We start from the raw sequence: 25,989 nt of genomic DNA, 5'->3' as shown, positions 1-25,989 counted from the left end.
ACAAATAAAAAGTTAAATGGCATAATGGTCCCAAGACAAATGTGATAATGGCTAATTGCTGGGCTTGTAGGACTGTAACCTTTTCCCATATAGAAAAGATATTGAGAATTAGTTTGGATTGATTTGAACAGATTATAGATCATATATTTAGGCTCCTACTCTTCTATGTTTATTGATGCTGTCAGAGTTATAAAACCACATATTGTTAATATAATTTCTGATGTCATCTACCATTTTTATATCATTTTTGACGTTAGGATTGCAAAGTATTTTAGGTGCTTTGTTATTTAATCCCACCTCAAAGAAGTAATCTTATACAATTACAAATTAGAATGGGAGTAAGTACAGCACATACCTACAGTAAGGCCCAACAATACATTACATTCAATCAAGTCACACAAATTGCATACACCATCAAGATCCATAAATGAATCCCTGGAAAATTTGTGAAAATATAAAAAAATTGTCAATGATAAAGAAAATGGAAAAAAAGGAAATCTGGATCCACAACAAAATATAATTCATAAGATTCTGTCTTGACCCATGTTGCATCCATCTCGTTTTGTGGAAATCTATTCAGTAGTTTTTGTGCAATCTTGCTTAAACACAAACAACGAGAGCGAAAATATAACCTCCTTGACTGAGGTAACAATAAGTGAATCACTGGAAAATTGGATTCTTGTTGTTCTGGGTTTGAACCCTCATGGTTGATGCACTTATTGTAAGTCGCTTTGGATGAAAGCGTCAGCTAAATGTAATGCAATGTAACAGATGTGTGTGTACCCTTCAACATACACTGGCAGCCTGTGTCTGCACAAAACATAGGAATCAATATAACAGCCAGGCTGCTGCTGCTGAACAACACCAGAGCTATTCTGTATTTTAAGGAGCAATCAACATCCTTTAAACACACACACCCACTTTAACTACACCCTTATGAAAAAAAGGACAACACTTCTCAGCGACGGTGACTCATGGGAATGAATGTTTTTCACATCTCTCCCACTTTAGTTTCAACTCTACCTTCCATGACATTTCAAAATTTTTCCTCCTGACAGTCAGGCTTCATGTAAGTTTGTGTGGGATGTTTAGAAAAGTGGATATTGTGTGACAGTGTTCGTGTCAGTGTGGCTTTGTATCATCTCCTCCTCCTCCTCCTCCTCCTCCTCCTCACCGGGGGTTTGTAATTATGATGCAATTTTCCAAACCTTGTCAAGCCTCACTTTTCACCTTGTTTTTCTACTTCAGTTTCTGCCAGTCACATGATCTCCTCAGCTTTCTTACCTGTTCACTCTACACAGGAAACCACACTTCACTTCTCTTTACTGCCACTTACATGAATAACTACTACCTCTGTAGGAAGCCTTGAACATCACATGAACCTAAATCTCTCAAACTGTCTCACCAAACCTTGTTTTGTTTTCTCGCCCTGTGGCTGTAAGAGTTTTATTTCCATTTTACATCCCGTGCCTGTTTCATTCCATTAGCCTGAGCCTCCACAGCCCTGCTCATCTGAACCGGCCTCTCCACTGTCCAGGAACTCCTCCTGGCTACTGTCACCGCAACCGAGCTCTATGTTACAACCTCCAGCAATTAGACTTCCTGTTCATTCATGAGCTACCTCTTCAGATTTCAATTCTGCAGCTGTGTCATGGTGTGTGGGTTCGGATCCGGCTTCCTGCTGCCTACGGCTACAACTGAGATCGCTGTAGGGAATCTCTGTGCATCTAACCCACTGCCCAGCGACATCTTGCTCTGCGCTAGTAATTCACTCTGGTGTAATTTCATATAAACTGTCAGGAGTTCATTTCTCTGTGCAATCTCAATATCTTCCTAAGTGCAACCTTGTCTGTGTGTTCAGTTAACATTGTATATACATGTATTATTGCTAATTTAATATTTTTTTTATGTTTCTATTTCTCCTATTTTTATTTTTCCTCATGTTTGTGTTGCATGTATAGTCGGTAATTATTATTCCTCTGAGCCGGTGACAGCCATTGGTCTGAAGCATTATGTGTCCGGGTTGTCCGTCCGTCCCATTCCCCTGAACGCAATGTCTCAAGAATGCCTCGAGGGAATTTCTTCAACTTTGGTACAAATATTCACTTGGACTCAAGGATGATCTGATCAGATTTTGGTGGTCAAAGGTCAAAGGTCACAGTGACCTTATATGAATCTGGGGGGAAAAGTATGTAGAAATATGTACACGGAAACTGCACTGGTTGGCGGAGGCATACAACTGCCGTGCAGTAATTCTAGTTTTACTTCTTATTTTTAGTATCCCCTTCGATGCTGTAACACAACAGAATTTCCCATTGTGGGACTATAAAAGGATTATTGTATCAAATTGTATCATGCATTCAGTTGCATACTTTCATATGCTGTGTCACTGTTATGTTGATACACACTTCTGCTTGCCTGCTTGCCTCGTCCACTACATGTGTTAGTGATACTAAATGTTAATGTTTGATTTTAAGGAAATCAATTATTACAGCAAAGCACATAACTTCCATTAATGTGTAATTTACAAACATTGTGATCATGACTTCAAGGTTAAAGCCTGTGACACATGAAACCAATATGTTAAAAAAATAGGGACGACAGAGACATGGAGGCTGAAATGGACCCAGACAGAGCACTTTGTTGAGAGAGAAACATAAACACACAAATAGAACAAATATTGAGATACATGATAATTATAGCAATAGAGAATAATCATACTCATCGTGTGTATTCAGGTTTTATTCAATTGGTTTATTCCCAGCTACATATTCTAATTGCCAGCCGGGCAAATTAGGCCAGACAAGCTAAATTTAAGACACAGAGACCTTATTAAGGCTCTTATGAAATACAACTCCCACAGGCCAGTGTCAACGAGTTCAAACAAAATGCAGGAGTATTACAGTCTGGTACCGGCACACTGGCTGGTCAATGCCTTTTGAGTTTGTCTGCCTTGTGTTTTTCTCACCTCAGTAATGTAGTCATTACCATCCTTCCCACAGATGGCTTTGATGGCACAGATATCCAGTCCTGCAAAGATCTCTGAACAGGTATCAACCCACAGCTTATACCTGTCCCGAAGAGAAGAGCACATGTTTACTGGATTAGAACTTTAAAACGTAGAATCTGTTCCCAGAAAATACAATAAAAACACTGGGCTACTTGCAGATGGGATAAGGTTGGATCAATATTGACCCAAAGGATAACGTGACTGTACAAGAGCAGTGTCAGATTCACCAGACAATTATATGCTCTAATTTGGAAGCATTAAAGTATCTGTAGCGTACTCTGTTATTATCTGTCACCGATTTAGGGACCTTTGCTCATTTTAATGGTTTTGTTTTAGTTTTCGCAAAAGGTGATTTGTGATGGAAAACACTGACTTTGAGAAAGAATGATACTTCCTGATTTTTGTGGGAGCGGAAAGTTGTTTGTTCAGACACTGGATGTAAAAGGGAAAATAACTGCTTTGCTACTGTTGAGCCAGTGAGCTGCATGCACTATTATTATCAATAATTACACACGCTTAGAGAAAAGAGTATAATCCAGATTTTAGCCATGAACCATCTAATTGTGTCAAATATACCCATTAAAAAATGGATTCACAAATATCAACTAATTTCCAAACATGTTTACTCATGTGAACTGCTTTCGTCTGAATAGATCCGTGACTGTGACATAACAACATGACGTGTGTGTGACACCAGGGCAGCCCGAGCATCACTGATGTGGAAGCGTTGCTCACTTGTCAGTCATGGCTACTTGTTCCAACATGGCAGACCCGGTGTTGCTCTTCCAATTACCAGAGATGGATGTTCGCCTGGAAAAGGAGAGGAAATTGGGCATTAAATTATTACAGACATTCATCACTTGTAGAAATTATAGCTACGGGAAAATAAACTCAGACAGAACTTGACAGCCTTGTAGCAGCAGTGTTACGGTTTTAGCGTTTATTTTGTGTCAAATGCGTGTGTGGTCTGGAAACAAGCACAGGCTGATTAGCATCCTGGAAAATAGGCCAGTTACCACATGGTCTGTTTTACAGTGAGTGCACACAACAAACAACAAATACAGGGTGACACACAACAAAAATCATGAAAAGAAAAAGAACAGACCTATTAAACAGCAAACGTTACATTTCGGGTTGTTTAAAGTTCATGCTCTGTTAATGGAAATGTCTTCTCTGTTACCCAATAAATTAAACCCAATGTTTTTCCCTGAACGCAGCTAACAAATAAAGAGTATCACACTTACATGTATGCTTTGTAGTCAGTGCCGATTTTCTGGACCCTGATGTCGTACTTGGCGTCTATGAATGGCTCTGTGGTGCAGTAGGTCTGAGTGATGGCCACCACACTTGCAATGTCCTGGAAATCACTCACATTGTCCACTTTCACCTACAGAGGAAAAATACAAGTGGAAACATTGTTTATTCAAAGTCGTGGTCAGTATGCTGGTAATTACTTCCTGTTTAGGTTTTGTCTTCACAATAAAACCAGAGCTATAAAAAGTTAAATGGTATATTTTAGACATTTTCTGGGATCATTATTTTGTATTTGTATTTCTTTGGCGGTGCGGTGGCACTGTTGCCTCACAGGAAGGAAATTCAAGGAAGTTCTAGATCCGATGTAGCCAATCTCTCTACAACGTGGGCTGAGATTTACTGTAGCTAACTACAGAGAAGCTAATGGATGTTTTTCTTCTTATTAAACTGGAGGCTTTGTGTTTTGCTGAGAGACGGATGAGACGTTCCACACTACTCTTGTCTCAGTGAGAATCGTTTGGAGCTAGAGCCAGAAGACAGTTGGTTTAATAGTTACAAAGGTAAAGGAATCATCCTACCAGCACATCTAAAGCTAAATAGAAAACACTTTCTATCCAATTGGTTTGATATATAGAAAAAAAACGAACACAATTTTTTAAACAATGCTAAATTTAAACAGCTTAGCTAATCAGCTGGCTGTATGTTACGTACAGATATGAGATTGAGGTCAGTATTTTCTTAAATGTCAGACTATTCCTTTAAATATGCACAAAAGATTAACAATTTAAACAATGCAAACTCAATAACTGCTGATTTTCAGTGAGGTACTTTGCTTGTAATTTATCTAAAAAAAGTACACTGCATAAACGTGTTTTTTAAAAAACTATTCCTCTTAGGTCTATGCAACAGCAGCAAAAAGCAGATAAAGTGTGATATTTACATCCAAGGTAAAAAACAGGTAAAGATTAGATGGAGTCTGAAAAAAAAGATCCAAAAGGGAACAGGGTGATAAAAGGACCCAGTTAGATGCAGAGAAAAGACAATAACATAATATCAGATGGAGCGTTTCAGGGGAATGATGTGTGGTGGATCAATGAGGTGGGATAGAAAAAGGATAAACACATCACACTCATTTCACGCGGAAAAAATATTAGCACAGTTCCCGGTCGATAACAGCAGAAAGAGAGGAGAAAAAGTGAAGTGAGGGGGAATATAAAGAAGATGTGCTGCAGCCATGAAGGGGAAAAAAACAGAGAAATAAAGTAGAATTAGAGAAAGACAGAGGATGAAGAATGGACATAAGTGGTGGTGTATGTGAGAGAGAGCATTACACAGTACAATCAACGTGGGCCCAGATGTGCTGATGCTTATTCAACTACCTCTGGGCACACAGAGAGATTTTAAACCACTTCCAAATGGTAATATGTCAAATGATGCAGCGGTCTAATGGGTCCGCTCCACTCCACCATGTGGCTACTTTCTCCTAATTTTGAGTCAAACTTTTCATGTGCTTTTACATTCCAACAACGTGGCATTATAATCTAGTAAAATAACTGTTCTTCCATTTGTACATCACAGCCAGAACCACAATGAACATTGATGGAGGATTGTTTGTAAACGAATCTACGTTACCTTTCCCATTCCAGAGTGGGCGTGTCCGATCTTCACCACCACTGGGAAGCTTGGTGTTGTAATCTGAAACGAAACGGGATAAATGATGATAAATGAAGATGAACAAAACTAAATGACAACAGATGTTATCCATAAAACTACAGCAGCCCTTTAAGTGAATAACTCCAGCTCCACTGTTCACAGATGTATGTAGATAATGACGCCTTAATGCCCTGGAGCTCTTAACACTGCCATATATAATTATTTGAGAAGAAAGCCATTTTATACAGAGAGCATATTAACACAGAAAAAGGTAATTTGAACAAACAAACCGATTCAAGGAAACTGATACAGACACATGAGATAAACCTGTTGAAGTAATATTACTGAATACAGCTTGATCAATTATGACGTTCATATCAATATCGATATTTGATGTATAAAAACACTCACAATCATCCTCTGGGAACCACGAATGTCTGACTAAATAAGAGAATATGACCTGCTGGTGGCACTAGAGGGAAAGTCAGTTACTAGGATTCATCCTCTAAGTATGTGTGTGTTAATGTCCTGGATTAAAACAAATATCTCAACAAAAGTCATTGATAAATGTCAGTGAGGCTTGCTACCTAATGCAGAGTGATCCGTAACTACCTCAAACACAAACTATCTGTATATTATCTGTGGAAAAACACATTTGATTATAGTGTAGAGTCATTTAGTTAAGATTGGAAATGTGGTTTCTCACCAACACAGCAATTCTTGTTCCAACTGTAACTTTTATACCCATTCGCATTAACTTGGATTTTGTTGTTTACAAATCCAGTAAAACTAGTTATTGCATTTTCAAAACATCCACGACCGAGTCTGACACCAACAGCAGCCTCTGGGAGGAGAGGGAGGACATCAAAAGACGTAAAGAAGAAGAGGCAAAGGATGGTAGTTTTCCTTTCTGTGTTTGAGGAGGCTGTCCCTAAAGTGTGCATAAGAGGCTCCCTGTGTGCGACCCTCTCAGCATTCAGGACCAGAGTGTGAGGGGATCCGACTATTGTAAGTTTCTCTGTGTGTTGTCTGCAGAGGGAGAGAGAGAGAGAGAGAGAGAGAGAGAGAGAGAGAGGAGAGGAGAGGAGAGGCAGAGAGAGAGAGAGAGAGAGAGATAGAGAGAGAGAGAGAGAGCGGCAGCAACCTTCCCTTCAAGTTACTTGCTCCAGCAGCTTTAATTCAGAGGTGTATTTTAAACTTATGAAAATATTTCTATCCACAGCCGCACTTCATCTCAGCAGAAGTTTTCTTACTGCTTCAACTCTACTGTCTCATCTGCACCCCCCCTCCCTCCTCCCTCTGCTGACTGCTTGCTGATTTGCTTCCCGGGGGAACTTGACGGGATCAGAAGAGGCTGCCGAGCGTCCATCGACTTGTGGAGCGGACTCAGGTTTGCCAGAGTCGTCATGGCTGTGTCCCAAGAGCGGATTGTGTGTCTGGGGCTCTGGGTGCTCCTTTTGCTCGGTGCAGGCATGGAGGTAGCAGTGGAGGGATGTAGCTGCCACCCAGCACACCCACAGCAGCTATTCTGCAGCGCTGAGATCGGTAAGTTATTGCCTGGAGATCGATGCATTTAGTTTAAAATCGAAAAGCTGCTGCCTTCAATAAAACTAGGAAAGTGATTTTAAGTTCCTCAGACTGTAAATTCACTAACCAAATTGGGAGGAGTGGGCCCCCCTCTGAACTAACGGATTGATCATTGGGCTTATTGATCAACTTAATGACAATACATTCCATTCTAAAGAGTAAACCTGCTGATACAGAACTAATCAATAGAGTTTCTAGGCGAAGCTTCTCACGGCAGGTGATTTATTATTGTGGCTTTTTCCAGCTTTATTTAAAGAAAATATCAATCTGTACACAGAAAGATTTCAGAGTCAACGTTATTAAAGCTTTATATAGGATGACTGTGTAGTGAGTAGTGTGGATCATGGGCAATTAGTGGAATTATTATTGATTAATATTATGTTATTAATGTTATAACAAGTTTTTTTTTTCCCCAGTGAGTCAAAAGAAGAAAAACAGATTCACCCTTCTTTCTTTTTATCTTTTATTTATCACTCTATGTGAAAACAGGGCAGCCCCACTATCTGTTTTCTGTGGTTATGTATTTCAGTCGTCTTGCTCTCAATCACATAAAAACAAACCATAGAAAGCCGACAGCACTGTGTGGCCCCGGCCTACTTTCTATCTGTCTGTGTGTCGAGCTGTCTGCCTGTCTCTCTGTCTGACACCCCCCGTCATCCTCTTCTGTCTTGTCTCAGCAGAGGCCAAAACCAACACTCTGCTCTGACTTTGAGTACTTGGCTCCAGACTGTGGAAAGCTGGAGTATGTGCTTCTGTCAAAGGTTACACTCCAGCAGAGGAGAGCGAGGGAGAGAAAGTAGAGGAAGAATAGTCTTGTTTTCTAATTGGTCTGAATGTGAATCCAGGTTTAGAGAAGGGTCAGCCGCTTCAAAGCGCTTTGAAAATATGTGCCTCAAAAAATTGTCAGTATGAAATGGAGGCTGAGGCCTGTTTTCAAAACCTCCATAACACCAATTAGAACTGGGTTATGGGAACACAATGGGAGTTGGACTATTTGGGGCAATGTTTTTAGGACAGAGTTTCGCATATGAAGTGTGTCATCCATGAGTGAGATATAAGAGTGATTATTCTGTTTTGTTAGTAAGTTTTGGTTTCATGTTGCAATCTAGGGAGCTCACTAAAGAATTCTGTGTGACATGTGACCTATGGTTGTCCCCATGTGGGCTTCTTGACATTGATTGGTTTGTAGATGGCTCGCTTTTGTCCGTTTGTTTGAAGAAAATGAATGAATCGGTTACTTTCATTAATCACATTGCCACTGTAACATCATTATGGTGTTTCCACCAGCATCACCAACTGGTCTGGTACTTGACACTAGTTTGAATGAGCCGAATGAACATCCTCATCGTTCAAACATTACATTGTTGGAGGCGAAGACTGAAAGCAAACCTGCGAGCCTTTGCAACTCAGTTTATAGAGAGACCAGTAAAGCTTGTGCTTTTTTAAATTACCTCTAGAGTTTAATGCTGTTTCAACTTCCTGCAATTAGTCCAAAAGTCCAAAACAGTGTTTTCACTCAACAAACGAACTGAACCATGGTTCAGTTTAATCCACACCAAGACCACCTATTTTGGCCGGATACAATTTTGGTAGTTTGGTCTTGCCTGTGGTACGAGGCACATTTGACACCTTTTGCTTTGGTTCAGCCTGAACTGAAAAGTCTGAAGATCCTGACCAAACAAGGTCGGTGTTTATGACCATAATTATTTTGGTCTGAAGTCATAAAAGAGTCACACATTATTCTCCATCATGTAGCCACCATTCAAAACCTAAAACACAATTTTTGAAACAAGCCCATTACAAAATTATGCATGTTACATGGTGAGCCATATTTTTTCTGTTTGAAGCACTGCACCAAAACCAAATTGGTTCTAATTGCTTTCCAATCATAGCTTAGCAGTGCAACCAGGCTGGTAGAATGGTCTGTATTTCTATGGCATGCAGAATGGGGAAGACTGATCGAACCTGACCTTCTGGTTAGAGGACGACTGCTCATCACCTGAGCCACAGCTCACAAGCTACAGATTTCTCCATGTGTTGAAGCAGTGAGAATGAGGCTGTAGTAAGAACAATACTTGGTAATCTAAGAGTTAATCCTTTCCAAAACCCGAAATATGGGTGCAAAAAGAATCGTCTGCTCATGTGTAATACTGCAAATGTTAGCACATTTAACTAATGAGCTAACTATCTACAGTAATAACGCTAACATACTTACAAAGCCATGCAGCAAAGAATTAACAAGGTCAATATTATTGTTTGTTAACAGGTAGAGATGTTCCAGTTCCATTTTCCCCTTCCTGATACCAATTCCAATACCTGGACTTTGAGCGTTGTAATTGGCAACATTAGTTAACGTTTCGAAACTGAAGTCTTGCATAAGCTACACCTTGCCGTTTTACTTGTGGGACTTTCCAGCGTGAAATAGTTCGAACTGCCTCTAGCTCTGGCTAACGCTACACAACTGAAATCATTTCTTCTTGGTCAATATGAAATGCAACCCACCAAGTTTATATATATATATATATATATATATATATATATATATATATATATAACGATTCAAACAGACAAAGAGTTTTAAACCTTTTCCCTTAGCCAGCAGCTAAGACAAAATATGCTAACAACAGGTGACAAAATCATTGACTCTTAGCTGCTTCTGTTTACCTCTGTGTGAAATCAATAACGAATTTTTTCAAAGGCTGCAAAGAATATCAAATTGCCCACAAATATACATATACGTATTTGTAAATTGCATATGTCCTGTGCAAGGACAGAAAGCTTGATAGGTGTAGCAAGAGTAACTCAGTCGGAGCAGGGTTTGGCACAAGGTCAATTGACCACATGTTCTTTTGTAATTAGGTCCCATTTCCTCTGGTCTGTTTGGGGCCTTGTCCCCGTTTTTAGATTTATACGTTTGAGTGCTGTTTTCGACACAAACGTCAGGGATCCCCTTTTATGTAGGATGCAATTTCCTGAACCCATAAATAACAAAAAGGGAAAATGCCTAATTTACAATAAGTGTTAATAGTTAAACTCTCCTGGTTGTGTTATAAGGATAGACTGGTGGTGGCCTTTAGTTGACCTGACAGTGTTGTTGACAGAGTTGCTGAACCCTTTGAATAAAGCTGTACATCTGACTAATATCCCATCTGGAGAAACCTTGGCTGAATCCCTCTCCATGTTCGTGTATTTTAGATTGTGTGTGTGTAAGTGTGTGTGTGTGTGTGTGAGTGTGTGTGTGTGTGTGTGTGTTGGACAGAGGCCAAGCCATGCCAACACAGCCTAATCCATCTCTCTCTCTTTCTTTCCCTCGTTCTCCCTACTTCATTTCCATGTCTATAGGCTTGGTCTAATGGGCTGCATACTAACAATATCAGAGTGAAAGCCCACTGACAGTCCAGCTTTGTGAGCATGACAAGGGTGCCGATTCATGTGGGAGGGGGGAAGTTACTTACTACATCAGTTCTCATGGTACAAGTTTGCAATATTTCCTGGGTTATGTGGCCGTGAGGCAGATGCACGGACACTTTCCCTCTGCAGGCATGCCTGTCCTGATTCCTGCTTGTTACACAGCTGCAGCAGTTGAATCGAGTGGGTAAACTAGCCTGTCCGGTTCAGAGGATGTCGAGGTGGGGGGTAAATATTTCAGAGAATCTGGGCCAAAAGAATCAATCATCAGCATGGAAAAAAAAAACAAGTTCTGCAGTTAAATTGTTGCATAACACCTCATCGATAAGTGATGTCAAAATTGTCCAAAAAGTATTCTGTGCTGAACATGACCCAACCCTGATTTTTTAAATTCTTATCTGGCAAGAGCAGATATTGTATTGATAAATGATTAAAAGCCCTGATCTGCTGTAATAAAAAATGACTGTAATTTTCTTGGCTAATTGGCTACAGCAACTTCTGTCTTTCGACAAGTTGCACTGATGTATGGCCAAAGCCCAGACTGCCCACGATTTGATCCTTTCAAAGAGCACTGCTATGGCTTTGGGTATTACTCGTCATTAATAGACCACATACACCCATCATTCAGACTTAAGTGGGGCAGCAAATTTAACTTAATCTACTTACACACGTTTCTCCTTGATGATCTGAACAAACAGGGCAAAGATGGCAATACTATGATCATTGGTACAGTGTAGTATTCCTGTATATTTATTATCATAGTCTTATTGAGTGATATAATAGCTGATGAAGTGGGTGTACTGATGTCAATGTACTGATAATAAATGTGGCAGTTACTCTATGAAAACACTTTCAACCAGCAGTGGAAGAAGTAATGAGATATTTAAAAAAATACTGCGAATGACATAAATAAAAATACTGATAGATCCACTATCTGCACTACTGGTAATAATGACAGCACCAGTACCTGTAGCTAACAAAAACTTTGCTTTTATTCTGAGCTAAGCTAACAGTCTGTTGGCTTAAGTATGTTTAGATAGCTATGAATTCTCTATATCAGAAAAAGTTCCATCGTATTAGCAGAAAAAGAAAAAACATCAGTATTGATACTAAAAGTGCTCATCATGTACATGGAATATGAAAACATGGGCTAGAAAGAAGCATGTATGTATTTCGAGGTTGTAATTCGGCGGCCTATTACACTAGAGAAATATTCAGCATGGAACCATGCATTTGTTTGTTGGTTGGTTTGTTTGTTTGTGATCAAAATTACACAAAAACAACTGAACAGATTTGCACAAACCTTGGAGGAGAGATGCAGTATAGGTCAGGGAGGAACTTATTCAATTTGGGTAATGAAAATGAATTTGGAACTTTCTTTAACATTGAAGATAGGGTGTTTTTCAACATTTTTTACAATTCCCAAGAGAATAATTAATGGATCTTGATTTTTTTTTAAAAGGCACATTTAGGGAACTGATATCTATGAGTTTGTGAAATATAATGCAGCTTGATTGAATTTAAAGGGACTATTGGGCCTTGGTGGAAGTATGTGCTCTACTGAGGGCTATTGTAGCTCTTTGCATGGATTTTTCAGGTCACAGCTACAAGTGTGTGGGTGAGTATAAAGGTAAATGTTCCCTTACAAGGTCTGGCAATGTAAAATGCATTACAAGGTATTATAGAGCATCTATGGGCTAATTACACTTTAAATGTACTTTTTATAAGCTCCCATTTCAAGAAGTCTGGCCTTTGTATTGTCTTTGTTTAGCCTCCAATTGATTTTTTAAAGATTCAGGATGTTTTCTACTTCACCTCATATGAACTACACGAATTCCCACAAGTTCACATTCACTTTCTGTCTGTACGTTTGTATGGAGTCCTGCCTTTCCGTCTTGCTGCATGTACAACAAACAAAAGACGTTTTTTTTCCTCCTGAAACCGATTTCACAGAACACGCCGAGCTCCTCCTCCTCCTCTGACCAGCAGACAAAACCGCGATGTAGTTATGTGATGAGCGAGGAGCAAAAACAAGGGGGTGGTTTTCTTAGCTGTATGAGAGAGCGAGCGGGTTAGGAGGGGTGCTGGGTCACACTTTCTCTCCCTCTCGTTAATCCTGTAGCTTTTCCCTCTCGTTCAAGATTTTACCAAGGTCACTGGCAGAATGTTTGCCTCTCTGTTCCTCTAATCTCTCCGTCTTTCTGCATCTCACTCTGGTGACTCTACAGGCGACTGTTTTCTCCCTCCCAGAGATATGTGGAAGGAAAGAAATGGCAAATATATCGCAGTGTTAAGTGATAAGAATATTCTTTACATCCAGTTTACTGGAAAAGACAAATTGAACTCGCACTCCAGGTCAAATACTAATCAACATATTTTAGCATATAAAATGTAACCCTATATGATCTAAAAACTTGAACTAGAAATCTCTTCAGTGAAAAACCCATAAATATTGTACATTCATATACTGCCTTTGTGCCGCTGCTCTTCAGAGTATCACATGCAGCTATAGCTGTGATCTTGATTATGTTTGAGTTATTGAGCTGCAACAGTGTTATTAGTGTAAAGGAAATGTTTTACTGTGGAATTACTTTGTCAGTTGACAGGAAAAGTAATGCAGACGTGCAAATTTTATTGGTTTGTGGGAAGGAAAAAAGTCGATTTCTAGCAGTGAAGTCTATAATACTGAAGTTTGATTTGGCACAGTGTGGACTGCTGCATGTTGTGGTCTGGATGAGTAAAACCTGTAATGTTCATAATATTATGATTATTATGAATATTTTCTCTCTAAATGAGATGGTGTTACTTTCCTGTCGAGAACCACAGACCAATTATCCTGCTGCTTTTCTCGTCTATTTGATTTACAGCACGGGATAAAATAATGGACAGTCACCTCTGTGCCAGATATGGTTTGGCACCAGCGTGCATATCGTGTGAGCGGTGTGTGAGATATACTGTATAAATACACGTGTGAGTGGAGTCAGTTAACGGGAGTGTGCAAGCAGAGGGCTACTTGTTATTCTATGTGGGTTTTGATTTTGCCAAGAGGAGAGGGGGGGACACATCCTGTATCACTACTGAGAGCGACTGGGACCATCCATCCATCCATCAACCATCTATTAAAAACTATAGAGAAGAAAAAACTGTCAATAAACAAACATTTTATTGCCATTGTCTCTTGCATGTAAATCCCCCTTCTTGTCTTGTCTCTTGTTTGTATTTGGCATTAATCCTCGGTTCCTTTTCCTGTTGGCAGTGATAAGGGCAAAGATCTCCGGGGAGAAGATAGTGTCACCTAGCAACAGCTCCTCACCTTACATGAAGATGATCCAATATGAAATCAAAATGATCAAGGTGAGACCTCTGGGCAGCAGTAAAAGCTGCAGCTGGTGCAGATGTTCATCATTTTGACTGTCTGTGCTGCTGCGTATATGTGTGTCATTACATTTGTCGGGAGGAGAAGTAGTAAATAAACTCTAACAGGTCCCACCTCCTAAAAGTCTGAAATATGTGTGTGGATGGCAGCATTCAAACACAAAAAAAGTCTAGTTCAGTTGTTCCACATGACCACCTCCATTTTAACCTACATAGCAGAATCTGTTTGATGACTGAGGCATTATGGATCAGTATATTTTGGGGACATATTTAGTTTTTGACATATTTAGCTGTTGTGGTCCTGTCATTATTAATGCTAACATTGCTGCCACATCCCCTTTTTTTCTTGAAACACCAACCTCTTCCCTCTGTTGTCTCTGGGTGTCTGTGATTTCAGATGTTCAAAGGTTTCGATAAGGCCAAGGATATCCAGTATGTGTACACTCCAGTCTTCTCCTCACTGTGCGGAGTCAAACTGGACTACAACAATAAAGCAGGGTACCTTCTCTCAGGTATAGTTATGAAAGTCAACACAGACTGCGTACAGTGATGTCAAACTAATACATCAGTGATGTTTTTAGTAAGAAAACACAGCGGCAATGACAGGAACACCTTGTCCCATATGGCTATTTTAAAGGAATAGTTGAACATGTAAGGACAATTGCTTATTGGCTTTCTTGCTAAGAGTTAGATGGTACCACTCTCATCTCTATACAGTAATTACAGCTATCAGCCGGTTTGCTTAGTCCTGCATAAAGAAAACAGCTGGTCTGGCTTACAGACTGTACACAAAGATGGACTACGCATCTCATGTGATCATGTTGTGATGTCACCAATCAGGGAGCATGTGGAGCGATGGGAGGATTTCTATTGGCCAATGCGACCTGGTCGAGTCGTGGGACAACTTATCACTGTCACAGAAGAAGAATCTCAACTACAGATACCAGATGGGCTGTGAATGCAGAGTGAGTAAGGACTGTTCCCTCATTCTTCATACATATTAATCTTTGTCCCTTTCGTGTGTCTCAGAGAAGAGGAAGCAGAGCAACTGAGCTCTTGAAGCACCGAGGTTTTCTCGTCTCTTAAACTTTCTTTTCCATTTTTGCACATAAAAAGGTTTTCATGTGTCTTGTGATCATTTTTTCCAGTGGAAATTCAAATCTCATTGTATAAAATGTCCTCAGAGACACTGATCAAGTCTCCTAACTTCCCCCCTAAACCATTTGCGAACAAATAACGAGATGAGAGCGGAATAAATCAAATACTCTTCTCCCCTCAGATCAACACTTGTTATACGGTGCCGTGTGCGTCTACGGGAGAAAACGAGTGCTTGTGGACTGACTGGCTGCTGGATAACAGCCTTAACGGGGAGCAGGCTCGGCAGTACGCCTGCATCCGCCGCTCCGACACGACCTGCAGCTGGTACCGGGGTGGACCCCCGCCTGAGAAAGACTTCTTGGAGATGAGTGACCCCTGACCTGTAATTTCCCTCCCGTAACGCCTTTCCTGCTTCGTGCTTATGTGGCTCAAATTTGGCGATTTCACTGAATAAAAAAATGGGCAGATTTTTATGTTCGAGGGAGCTTAACTCACTGCCGAGCTTCTGTTAGCTGAGATCAGGTGGTTTCTACAGCAGTGCTAGCGAACGTCTTATTATCTGCAGGGGCTTTCAGCAGACCTCTGAGTCATTTTCATGCTCTCACACATTCCACTTCACTTGCTGTTTTTCCACAGAATAAGAATATGTGAAGACCTTTCACTGCACATCATTCAACCCAGTGAACCTGCTCTCTAACATTTCTGTGGAGAGAAAATAAATAACCTTTGCAAAAGAAAAAAATCAAGGACCTCATATGTTTTGCATGCATAACTTAGAACGAGTTACATAGTAATCCGAGCTATATTTTTCTTAAAGAGGTATAGGGAAGGTGGACAATTACAGTAAAAAAATGGGGGAAGTAGAGGAAAAAAAAGATGTCAACTTCTGCCACAACCCTGCATAGCAAAGTTTCCTTTACACACTGTCATCAGAACTTCTGTGCACACATTTTTGCAGGTAGAGCACTGCCACCTTTTCTGGTGTGGAATGTTTACCTTTATATCGAAATAACTGTCCCATGAAAATGAAAATGCACTGTATTTACAACAAGGCAACACCTGATGTCCAGAAATATATATTATATATGACCATAATTATCATCCATCTAAATCACAACAGTTTGAACTCTCAAATTTCTGAGACTGTACATATTGTATTCCAGTGAAAATTAACGTTTTAAAGGCTAACCGGATCTTGTCTTATAGCGTGTAGAGGTTTTTATCTTGTGTGTGTGTTTAGTTTCCTTGGTTAAACTCTATTACTATTTCCTGTGCCAAAAAATCTAATCCAGCGCTTTAACAACAGCACTGCCCCCTGTAGAAGCCACACCCCGTCTCCTTAAAGGAAGTGATGTAACAGGACAGGGTTCAATTCATGATTTTAATTTATGATTTTTAGGAAGTGGGTTCTCCTCAAGCTTCAAGTTCAAGAAAACTTTGGCGTAAGATATTAACCAACAGGAGGAGAAATAACTCTTCATAAATGAGTTAATGATGAACAGGGATGCAAACAACTCGGGGACAGGTGGTTCGCAAAACCTCTTTAATGAGGAAACTACATTGATCAAAAAACTCTACTCAGCTATCAGGACGTCAGATCACACAGTTGTTTATTCTCGTCTTGGTGGACATACACACGTTCTCTCCCTGCTCTGTCTGTACGGAACTATTTGTTGTTATTAACGTTACAATTCGATTACAACATAAGTTGAGCTCCTTCCAATTAGCCCCTGATTGTTCTATTTTTCTGTGTATGCTAAAACAATATAAGCAAGGCTGATACTTAACTGAACAATTTGCTTCAGGATTTGTTTTTGGAACACGAGACAAATTCAGAGTGTAGACATTTATCTAAAAGGGACCAAAGTTACTTATGATGTAGTTTAACTGAACGCTTGTTACAGTAGCCTAATCATGTCTCTTTAGAAGCGGGCAAATGTCAAGCTGACTGAGAAGGACACGAGCTGAACTGGAAATACCTCGTGACAGGTTCTGTTTAGTAGTTGTGGTTAAATGTCACATCTAAGTCATGTCTTAATTGGCCCAACAGGAGTTGCAACAGCTGTAAAGAGCAAGAACGCATTCATTTTTTATTCACTCCCCTCGTCTCCCACCTGTCTCCCCTCGTCTCCCGCGTCTCCCACCTGTCAACCTTTCTTCCCCTGATGAGTTTGCATCCCTGGATTTAAGACATTATTTAATATAAAGACTCAATGTCCCAAATCTGAATTGACCCCTGTCTGGTTACTGGATTACTTTGCTGAAGTCATACAGATTAAAACACTTATTATTTTCATGCATTAGCAGAGAAAATTATAAAGATCCTATTCGGGTCATTTTGAACAATAAATTAGTTTCATTCCAACTGCACGATGCAGTAATTTGTTACATTTGGAAATGTGTTAATTAAATACAGATAATGCCTTATAATTGTATGGCTTTAGCAAAGAGCTATCAAACTATTTCATGTTTGTTTTATACTGAACAAATTGTTTTGGTTTGTATTTATGTGTCTGTTTCTGTCTAAATAGAGTTTTTTTTATTTCCATGTACCAAAAAAGATTGTATATAAAATGTCTCAATGGATGAAAGTGTCACCGACTCTTTATTTCTTTTCTTCTGTTCCCAAAATGTTAGAAAATAAGACTCTACATAACTGAGAGGGGACATTAACATTTAAAAAAAATAATAGATTTATAGAAGAGTAGTCTCTGCAGTAGCCTTTATGTATATATATGTAGTATGAAATCATAGGTACTATTTATACTTCTTTAACAAACACACCTCATAAATGTTCTAGAAAAGATATTCTTACCATGTCTTTGTAGTTGGGGTAGAAGGTCTGATCAATGAGAGGGAACTTATCTGAACCCAACCTCTTCTGGTTATTGATCAGCTGAGAAAACTGGAGGAAACAAGAACCAAGAGAGAAGAGAGAAGCAGAAGGGAATCAACTTCAAATTAAACATAAGGACACAATGGTATATATATATATATATATATAGAGAGAGAGAGAGAGAGAGAGAGAGCTTTTCTAGTCTTGAAGCGTTTTAAAGTACAGTTTAGCCATTCACCCATTTACACACACATTTAAACAGAGCATCTATGGGCAGCACTTTTTCCTATGAGGGGAATTTTGGAGTTCAGCTTCTTGCCAAAGGACACTTCGGCAGGCAGATGGGGAAGACTGGGATCGAACTGCCGACCTTCTGGTTGGAGGACGACCAATCTACACCCTTAGTAAAAATCACTGCCAATCTGTTGTTATTGTGAAAAGGTTCATATGAAAGTGACATCATCATGTTCCAAATTATCTTGATTAGAACTGAAAGAAGCTGCCACCTCCATTAAAAGCATCTTTCCCACATCTCCTCAGGCCACAGTCATTAAAACAGTGTGTGGGTTGTGTCAGTTGTTAATGAGTTTTGCTGGAAATGCTTACGGCCCAAGGCTTGTCACAGAGATTGTAGATGGAGTCCAGAGAGTTGACCGAGGGGACGCCCGCATACTGCAGGCCGATGATCAAGTTCCTGAAGTCCTCGTTCTGCGCCATGCTGAAGGCGTGTTGACGCACCAAGACAAAGTCGGGCCTGAACGACCTGGATATGAGAGATTAAATGAAGCTGAAATAATAAAAAAATCACATTTTCTAGAGTTTTGTTGAGCATTTCTTTTCACAGTCTGTCTGTCTATGATTTTTGATAAATACAGATAGTTTTGTATGCAGATGTCAATGAATTGCATTTTTGTGCAGATGAAAGTGAAGAGATGACATTAAACACAGGTCATGATACAGATTAAAAACCCAGCCATAAGTGAAAGGTGAAATAAAAACATTTTCCACTTTGGATGCTGCAGCAGAGTAGTTACATAAGTCTACCTGGCCGCATTAAATTACTTAACTTGGAGAATGTAATAAAGACAAAGTAGTGGTCATGTCTCACTTCTTAGAGAAGATTATTATCTGTGAAGGAGTCTTAACAAGATTTCTGTTTTAGTTTGCGAAGCCACATGAGAGAGGAACACATTTTGTCTTGGATGCTTGACGCTTGAATTTGATGTTAAATGAAGCCTGAAGTTGGTAACTAATGTTTCATTTGTTTTCTTATTATGTGTAATTAAAATGACACAACAATCTACATGATAGGACTTTGTAATGGATCAATTTGCCAGCATCACTGAGTCAGAGGCAAATCGATGAGATATAAAGTATCGTTACTGGAGGAAATTTTATTTAAACACATGCAACCTCCATGCACGTGTCTGTCTGACCTGCACCTCTGCAAGAGTGTAACTATTTCACCTTCTCTTTTCACATGATGTTTTCTTATGAAATATCTAAAACATAGAATAAACACTCCTCACAGGTGAAAACTTGTTTTAGCTGTTCTGGTCATGTTTCCTCTTCTCAGACGATCTTGGACGGTGGATTTCACCTTGTGCTTTTTAAATTGAAAACAATTGTAAACTGAGATCTTTAATAAAATTGAGCAGTGGGTCTTAGTTAAATGATTGATGAGCCTTCATGTTTTAATGCATCACTAAGTAAGACAATGAGCTGATAAATGGTGGGAGACTGATGTGGGGATAATTCACTCAGCACAAAATCTGTGGTAAACAAACAAATTAGTGTCTCTCAGGAGGGATGCTGGTAAAAGTCTGTAAACGAGTTTGGAGAACTGGTTTCCAAAGTCCTTCAAAAGTTTAGAGGAAATGGTTTCAATGCATTTGAGGGGAATTAGTCACAACGTTTATTTTGCATCGTGATGCGCTGCCTTCCCAATATCAAGAGAGGTTTAAACCTAAATGGACAATAACACAGAAAAGACGACTGCTTGCTGTGTAGAGGGAGACTCGACTGCAGAGAAGAGCCACAGCGCATATGTCCATGACAAGGAGTAACAACATGGAAGAAAGGGAAGAATGTCGAACGGTGAGTACAATTTAGAGCCTATACTTTTATACTTTAACTTGAGTAAAGAGGTGGACTCAATACATTTACTTTTACTTCAGTAAAAGTATCTGTACTTCTGTTAAGAATGTGACAACGTTTGTGTCCTACAATGACATATTTGTATGTAGGAAGACACTCAGGTCAACAAACACAGCGTATGGCTGTTTGTTTCCCATTTCCTACCAACAGTGTTTCTTAAAGCATGACCGCAGACAATCTATAACCTTAACCATGTGGTTATTGTCACTGTAATCACCTGTAATTGGGCCATTTGTTGCCACATTATAAACTAGATTTATTCTCCAACTGTGATTTATAGCACAGACAAATCCAGTTGTGCTGCTGTATGGGGCATCATGTCTAATGGGCACTGACAAACAGTGTGTTGTGCCAGTAAACAACTGGTTGTACATTTGCCACTTTTAATAATAACAAGGTTCTTAATCTGTGCTGATACATACGATTGGAGATTGATGTTATTGCCCACTCTTAGAGTGAGGGACTGGGTGGGGACTGGGTGAGGGACTGGGTGAGGGACTGGGTGAGGGACTGGGTGAGGACTTGAAGGTGGCTGGATGGGGACTGAAATCAGACATTCAACAACTGAGAGAAAATGTGGCATGAATGTGCCAAAGTAAAAAGAAAACTCCTAAAATGTAATAACCAGTTAATAGTTCGATGGTTTTTCGTAATCTGTCACAATTTTACAAGGTTTCATGACTTTTTACAGCTTTACTGAGAATAAATCTCAATAGTAAAACACCAAAAACCTTGAGCTCAATGAAAGGTTGATGGTGATGGGACATAACACCTGTTACTTGCTCTGAATATGTGAGAGCGAGGAGATGTGAAGAAAGACAAGGGGGTGGACATAGAGAGCGAGAAAAACAGAGTAAAAGAGATGTAGAGATCAGTGAGAGAAAATTCTGGCACAGTGTGACCACCACCGGCTCGTTATGCTCTGAGAATACTAATCAGAGTCTCGGAGAAGCTAAAAAAGACTCTGGTGGGGAGGACACAGCAATTAATGTGACAATAATCTCTTCATCATTGACAGTAAATTGTAAACATCAGCAGGGTCTTGACTCTTCTCTCAACTGGATACCAAAACCAGTGTTGCCAGCAATTCATCCTAACTGGTTTTCACTTTGCCCTGCGTCAAAGACTAAACAATTGAGGGAGGAAAAAAGTTGAAATGAGACGACTCATGAAGAGACATGAAGTTAGATAACAGAGCTCAACTTTGTGAAGGCTGAAATCTCTTTTATTTATTCATTTTTATAGTTTTGCTGCTGAATTAAGATTTAAAAAGGAAGCAAGAAAGAGAGAAAGCTCTGTGATGTTTATTTCTTTTCGTTTAATAGATTTCGCTGCTAAAATCCACAAAGACTTTGATGATCCATGAAAGATTCATCTTAAAATGTGAATAATTACAGAAAAAGCCAAATTATTTAATACACGTTTTCTTTTCTCCAACAAATGTCACGAAAGATGGGAACCAACAACTGGTTGTTGATCGTTTGACTGATCCTGATGTTTTGATTCCTGTTTGCCAAATACATCCTTTTTGTTCACTTGATATGAAAAAGACATGCATGATATGCTCTGTTGCCCAGAGCGACATATCATCTTAATGATTTATTATAATAATATAATAATAATAAACTTTATTTATATAGCACATTTTAAAAACTGTGTTTACAAAGTGCTGATGTAATCAAGTAAATACTCAGTAGAACAATAATAAGTTGTATCAAACCACAGCTTAAAGAAGTGCTTTTATTATTCTTCTTACAAAAAAAAAATCAATATTTAAAGTTTGACATTCATGAGTAAGAACAAATTGGTTTGGGGCAAACAGCCATGAATGATGGAAAGTACTGAGACAGACACATTGTTGGTTTCTGTCTTTTCACACAATTAACTGACACTAAAGAAAATAGATAATAATGCTGCACTTATCCTTTAACAAAACAACAATGCTGCATCCTGGACCTGCTGTATGCTCATGTTAAAGAGGCCTAACTCACCTACGACTTTTTGCACTTTTGCATTTCTACATTTTTCCATTTACTTAATGTGTGTTTAAATTGATAATTTCTGATTTAATTCGTAATGCATGCACCGATGAGATAAGCAAATGTTGAATACGCAGAAACACAACTCAAAATGTTATGTGTTAAAGCGACTGTGTCCCTGTTATGTGCTGATTCTGCCATTTCCATAGAGTATTACAGATGAAATATAATAATCTTGATGGTTTACAGCCTCTTCCTCGCCTTTAACACCAAATCCTCTGACTCATCAGGCTATCACTGCAACATTTGCTCAGGGACTGAAAATCATGAATTTCCACATATTCTACAATGTAAATATTTCCCATAGTTCATTCAGTAATATAAGAAAAGCTGCAGAGACATTTGAAAAACATGATGTCCTCTTTGGGGTTGAGGTTAACTCAGCAATACACAGACTGCAAAATCACTGCTCTGACGTGAATATTTCTGTCAGCTCCAGTGAGTCAAGGTTTCCCTGACCTCACATTAAGTCAGTGGACAGTGTCGAGTGCATGTTTGTGTGTGTGAGCATGTGAGGACCGGCCCCTCATAAAGCATAATTACAGGCAGAAGATGCTGATAGTCAGACTGACGCTGCTGTCCTCATTTCCTGCTGGTTTTGTTTCCTGGTGACAGTTACTGTCTCGCATAATTCGGTCTGTTTCTGGGACACTGGTGCCTCTGTGGTTTTGTAGTGTGTCTGCGTGATTGTCTGCTTTACAGTGTATTCACATGTGTGTACGCAGATCTACTGTGCCAGTCTGCGGGTAATGGTTGTGGCCACATGTCTCCGGCTCTTTTTCCACCAATCAGAGGTTTTAGTAAACAAGTGTTATTCAGCATTTTTCTGAGTATTCTGGGGATTTTCCCTGTGATCTCATAGAAAAGTATTTGGATCATCATTCATTGGTGCAAAAACATGGCAGTAAGACTGTAACACTGCACTGGACCGATGAAAAGTGGGGACTTGAGATTTGTCTTGATTTTCTTTGGGACATTTTAGGATAAAATGTCATAATAATTTTTTAATAGAACAATTAATGTCAAACACAACACAGCACATTATACTGTTGACAGCTTCCTTATACTTACTGAAGACGAAATGTCCTCAAAACAACCACAACAGTTAAATATTGGGACACATTTGAGACATCCTTTGAGACATCCTGAAACTGGATTTATTAGCTGCATTTGGAGGTTGTAGATTTTGCTTATTTCTGAGCCCCACATCGGTAATACTTAATTCATCCCTCAAGGAGAATGTTTCGTTAAAACAAATGCTATTGTTGAAATACTTCAAATACAAAATGAGGATCAAATATCCTTGCAAATTAGGGAAATTAATCCCCAAAGCAGGGACACTTTTTTAAATGTGGGGTGCGTTTAGTGTCAGGACATGAGGTCCAACTGATGGTGGTGAGGTTAGTTTGTTATTTTTTAGTTGTATTTAGTGATTAATCTCATGACCAGTATCAGGATGTAGGGTAAACAACTAAAATTGGGATTAAAAGTATGATCTTAAACCATAAATTAACAGAGTTCCTCAATAACACTCTCTGCGTGTACGTGTGTGAGCCATGCATGTGTGGTGCTGACCTGACCACTTTGGTACCGCTCCTGACGACCTGCATGTCCACGTTACAGGTTCCATTTGAGTGCGAGATGAGGTTGACCTCAGAGAACTCGGCCTATGAGGATGGAAAAAGGATGGAGGACAGTTTTATTAGTTACAAACATTAAGTCTTGACATAAACACAGATTGAATACTCAGAAATCCCAGTAAATGGCCCCTAGTGCTTTAAATAAACGACTGTAACAACTCATATACAAGAGAAAAACCAGATGCTTATATTGTTAGTGCTCCTGGTTATTGTGCGAACAGGAGATGTGTAATATGTCAACTCTAATCTATTGTTGCAGACACATCATTTTTTCATTTGAGTCACTTGCACTGGGAGCAAAACAAACTAAATAAAATACTGAAAAACGTTCTCGTCCAAAAACAATTCCCCTCTGCAGAGGCAATAAAATGAGGTGAAGAGAAAGATGTTGGTACTGGATACAAATACAACAATTCTTTATTGTATTAACTGGGATACAAACAAATAAATTGTATAGAAATACCATATAGCTATTCAGGTACAAAACCATATTGGGCTTTGGTGTGGTTGCAGACTACAGTGAGGATTTCTCTGTGACTCATAGCTGCCGACTCCTGTCTCCACCAGTGACTATTTTTGTTCCTGTGGTGAGACTTGTGGTTGTAATTTAACTGTCAACATCTATTAGGTGTGAAACCGTTTGGTGTGAAATCCCAGAGACTTGTCATTTCAAATGCAGTAACTAAAGCTTGATTCATGCTTCTGTGTCGAAGCCACGCCGTAGGTGCGCATGAAGCCTACGCACGGGGCCCAGCATTCAAAGTTCAGAACACTGTTAACTGTTACTGAGCGGATCGTGTTGGAGTTGGAGCTGATAGATGTTTAAGAGCAATTACTTTTTCTTAAAGAACTGCAATGAAGAAAAGAAAGAAGTCGTCTGTGTTCGTTCCTTCAACTCAATTCAAAACTGGCGCAGAGTCTGCTGGAAATGCGATGCTACCCAGCGGACCAATTACTGCTCTTGCGATCTGCGTTGCCTCAATGTGTAGTTCAATTTTTGGGGAGGTGCACATCAGGGTACGGTGTAGGGCTCTGCGTAGGGTACACATCTACATGTAGGCTATGGCGTAGCTTCGACGCAGACGCATGAATTGGGCTTAAGTGTTGAGTGTTCACCCTGCATGAAACCAAACAATCACATGCTAACGGCATGATACTAGAGGAAAAACATTTAGGGCATCATTAAAGTCATTAACTTTGATCTTCTGTGGACCTTAAATATCTGAATCCATAACTCAAGGTGATGCTAGAAGAAAAATCAGGGGGTCACTATAATCATCATCTCGGAACAACTAATATCTGTATCAACTTTGGAGCCAGACAATCAAGTAGATGTCAAGTTTCCGCTCATGATGTGAAAATGTCGACCTCATGATGCTGAGGGGAAGGAAGAGGATGATCTAAGGTGTTGGAATTCAACCTCTGGGAACCATGAACATGTGTCCAAAAACAGTCATGATGAAAGTGTTGGACTAACCAACTAACTGATAGATACACATTGACCAACATCGCATCCCCAAAGCCCTGATGCTGGCATATTACTGTAACCTCAATATAACGAGGCAGAGTGACAGCATTATTTTTTTTACACTTCAGGCTCCAAGTTATTTTATGTCACTTCTGACCTGTTGTAAAAAGTAAAAGACAAGTGGCTCTTATATGAAAGCGTTTTTGTCGTTTTTCTGAAAATGTGCTCAGCATCAGTGTCTCTCCTTGTCGGGGAAATTCTATACATCCCCACATCAAACATGTGAGTATGGTGTCAGTCCACTTTCATCCTGATCCCGCTCACCCTTTTATAAATGACTCTGCAGAATCAAAGGTCTATAAAATCAATGTTATACCTGCTCCACTTTGATGTCGTAGTCCCCAAGGATCTTCTTTCCCCGAAACACTTTGGACCTGCGAAAAAGAGAGAGAGAGAGAGAGAGA

At 39.5% G+C, this 25,989-nt stretch overlaps 2 protein-coding genes across 5 annotated transcripts in view; one reads left to right on the top strand and one right to left on the bottom strand.

Annotated features, from left to right (window-relative positions):
- syn2b (synapsin IIb) overlaps positions 1-25,989 on the bottom strand; it is a 69,517-nt gene that overhangs the window by 6,558 nt on the left and 36,970 nt on the right. For all 3 annotated transcript variants that reach the window (XM_034584285.1, XM_034584287.1, XM_034584286.1), the window contains exons 2-9: positions 25,902-25,959; positions 23,993-24,084; positions 18,828-18,984; positions 18,201-18,290; positions 5,897-5,959; positions 4,255-4,397; positions 3,746-3,820; positions 2,969-3,071 (exon numbers count right to left, since the gene is read on the bottom strand). In XM_034584285.1, the coding sequence (XP_034440176.1) occupies positions 2,969-3,071; positions 3,746-3,820; positions 4,255-4,397; positions 5,897-5,959; positions 18,201-18,290; positions 18,828-18,984; positions 23,993-24,084; positions 25,902-25,959 (781 nt within the window). The remainder of the gene's footprint in view (positions 1-2,968; positions 3,072-3,745; positions 3,821-4,254; positions 4,398-5,896; positions 5,960-18,200; positions 18,291-18,827; positions 18,985-23,992; positions 24,085-25,901; positions 25,960-25,989) is intronic.
- Positions 6,799-16,825, top strand: LOC117760901 (metalloproteinase inhibitor 4-like). 2 transcript variants are annotated; one of them, XM_034584290.1, is made up of 6 exons: positions 6,799-6,925; positions 7,140-7,462; positions 14,169-14,266; positions 14,685-14,799; positions 15,128-15,252; positions 15,567-16,825. In XM_034584290.1, exons 2-6 carry the CDS (start codon positions 7,324-7,326, stop codon positions 15,762-15,764), a joined length of 675 nt encoding a protein of 224 aa, XP_034440181.1. In that variant the 5' UTR covers positions 6,799-6,925; positions 7,140-7,323; the 3' UTR covers positions 15,765-16,825. The 2 variants fall into 2 exon arrangements, with proteins under 2 accessions (XP_034440181.1, XP_034440180.1); XM_034584289.1 differs by lacking the exon at positions 6,799-6,925 and having other exon boundaries at positions 6,950-7,462.

This window comes from Hippoglossus hippoglossus, chromosome 5 (assembly GCF_009819705.1).
Source record: "Hippoglossus hippoglossus isolate fHipHip1 chromosome 5, fHipHip1.pri, whole genome shotgun sequence".
In the NCBI taxonomy this organism is placed as follows: domain Eukaryota; kingdom Metazoa; phylum Chordata; class Actinopteri; order Pleuronectiformes; family Pleuronectidae; genus Hippoglossus; species Hippoglossus hippoglossus.
Note: the sequence above shows the minus strand (reverse complement) of the source record. Positions and strands in the feature narration are given on the sequence as shown.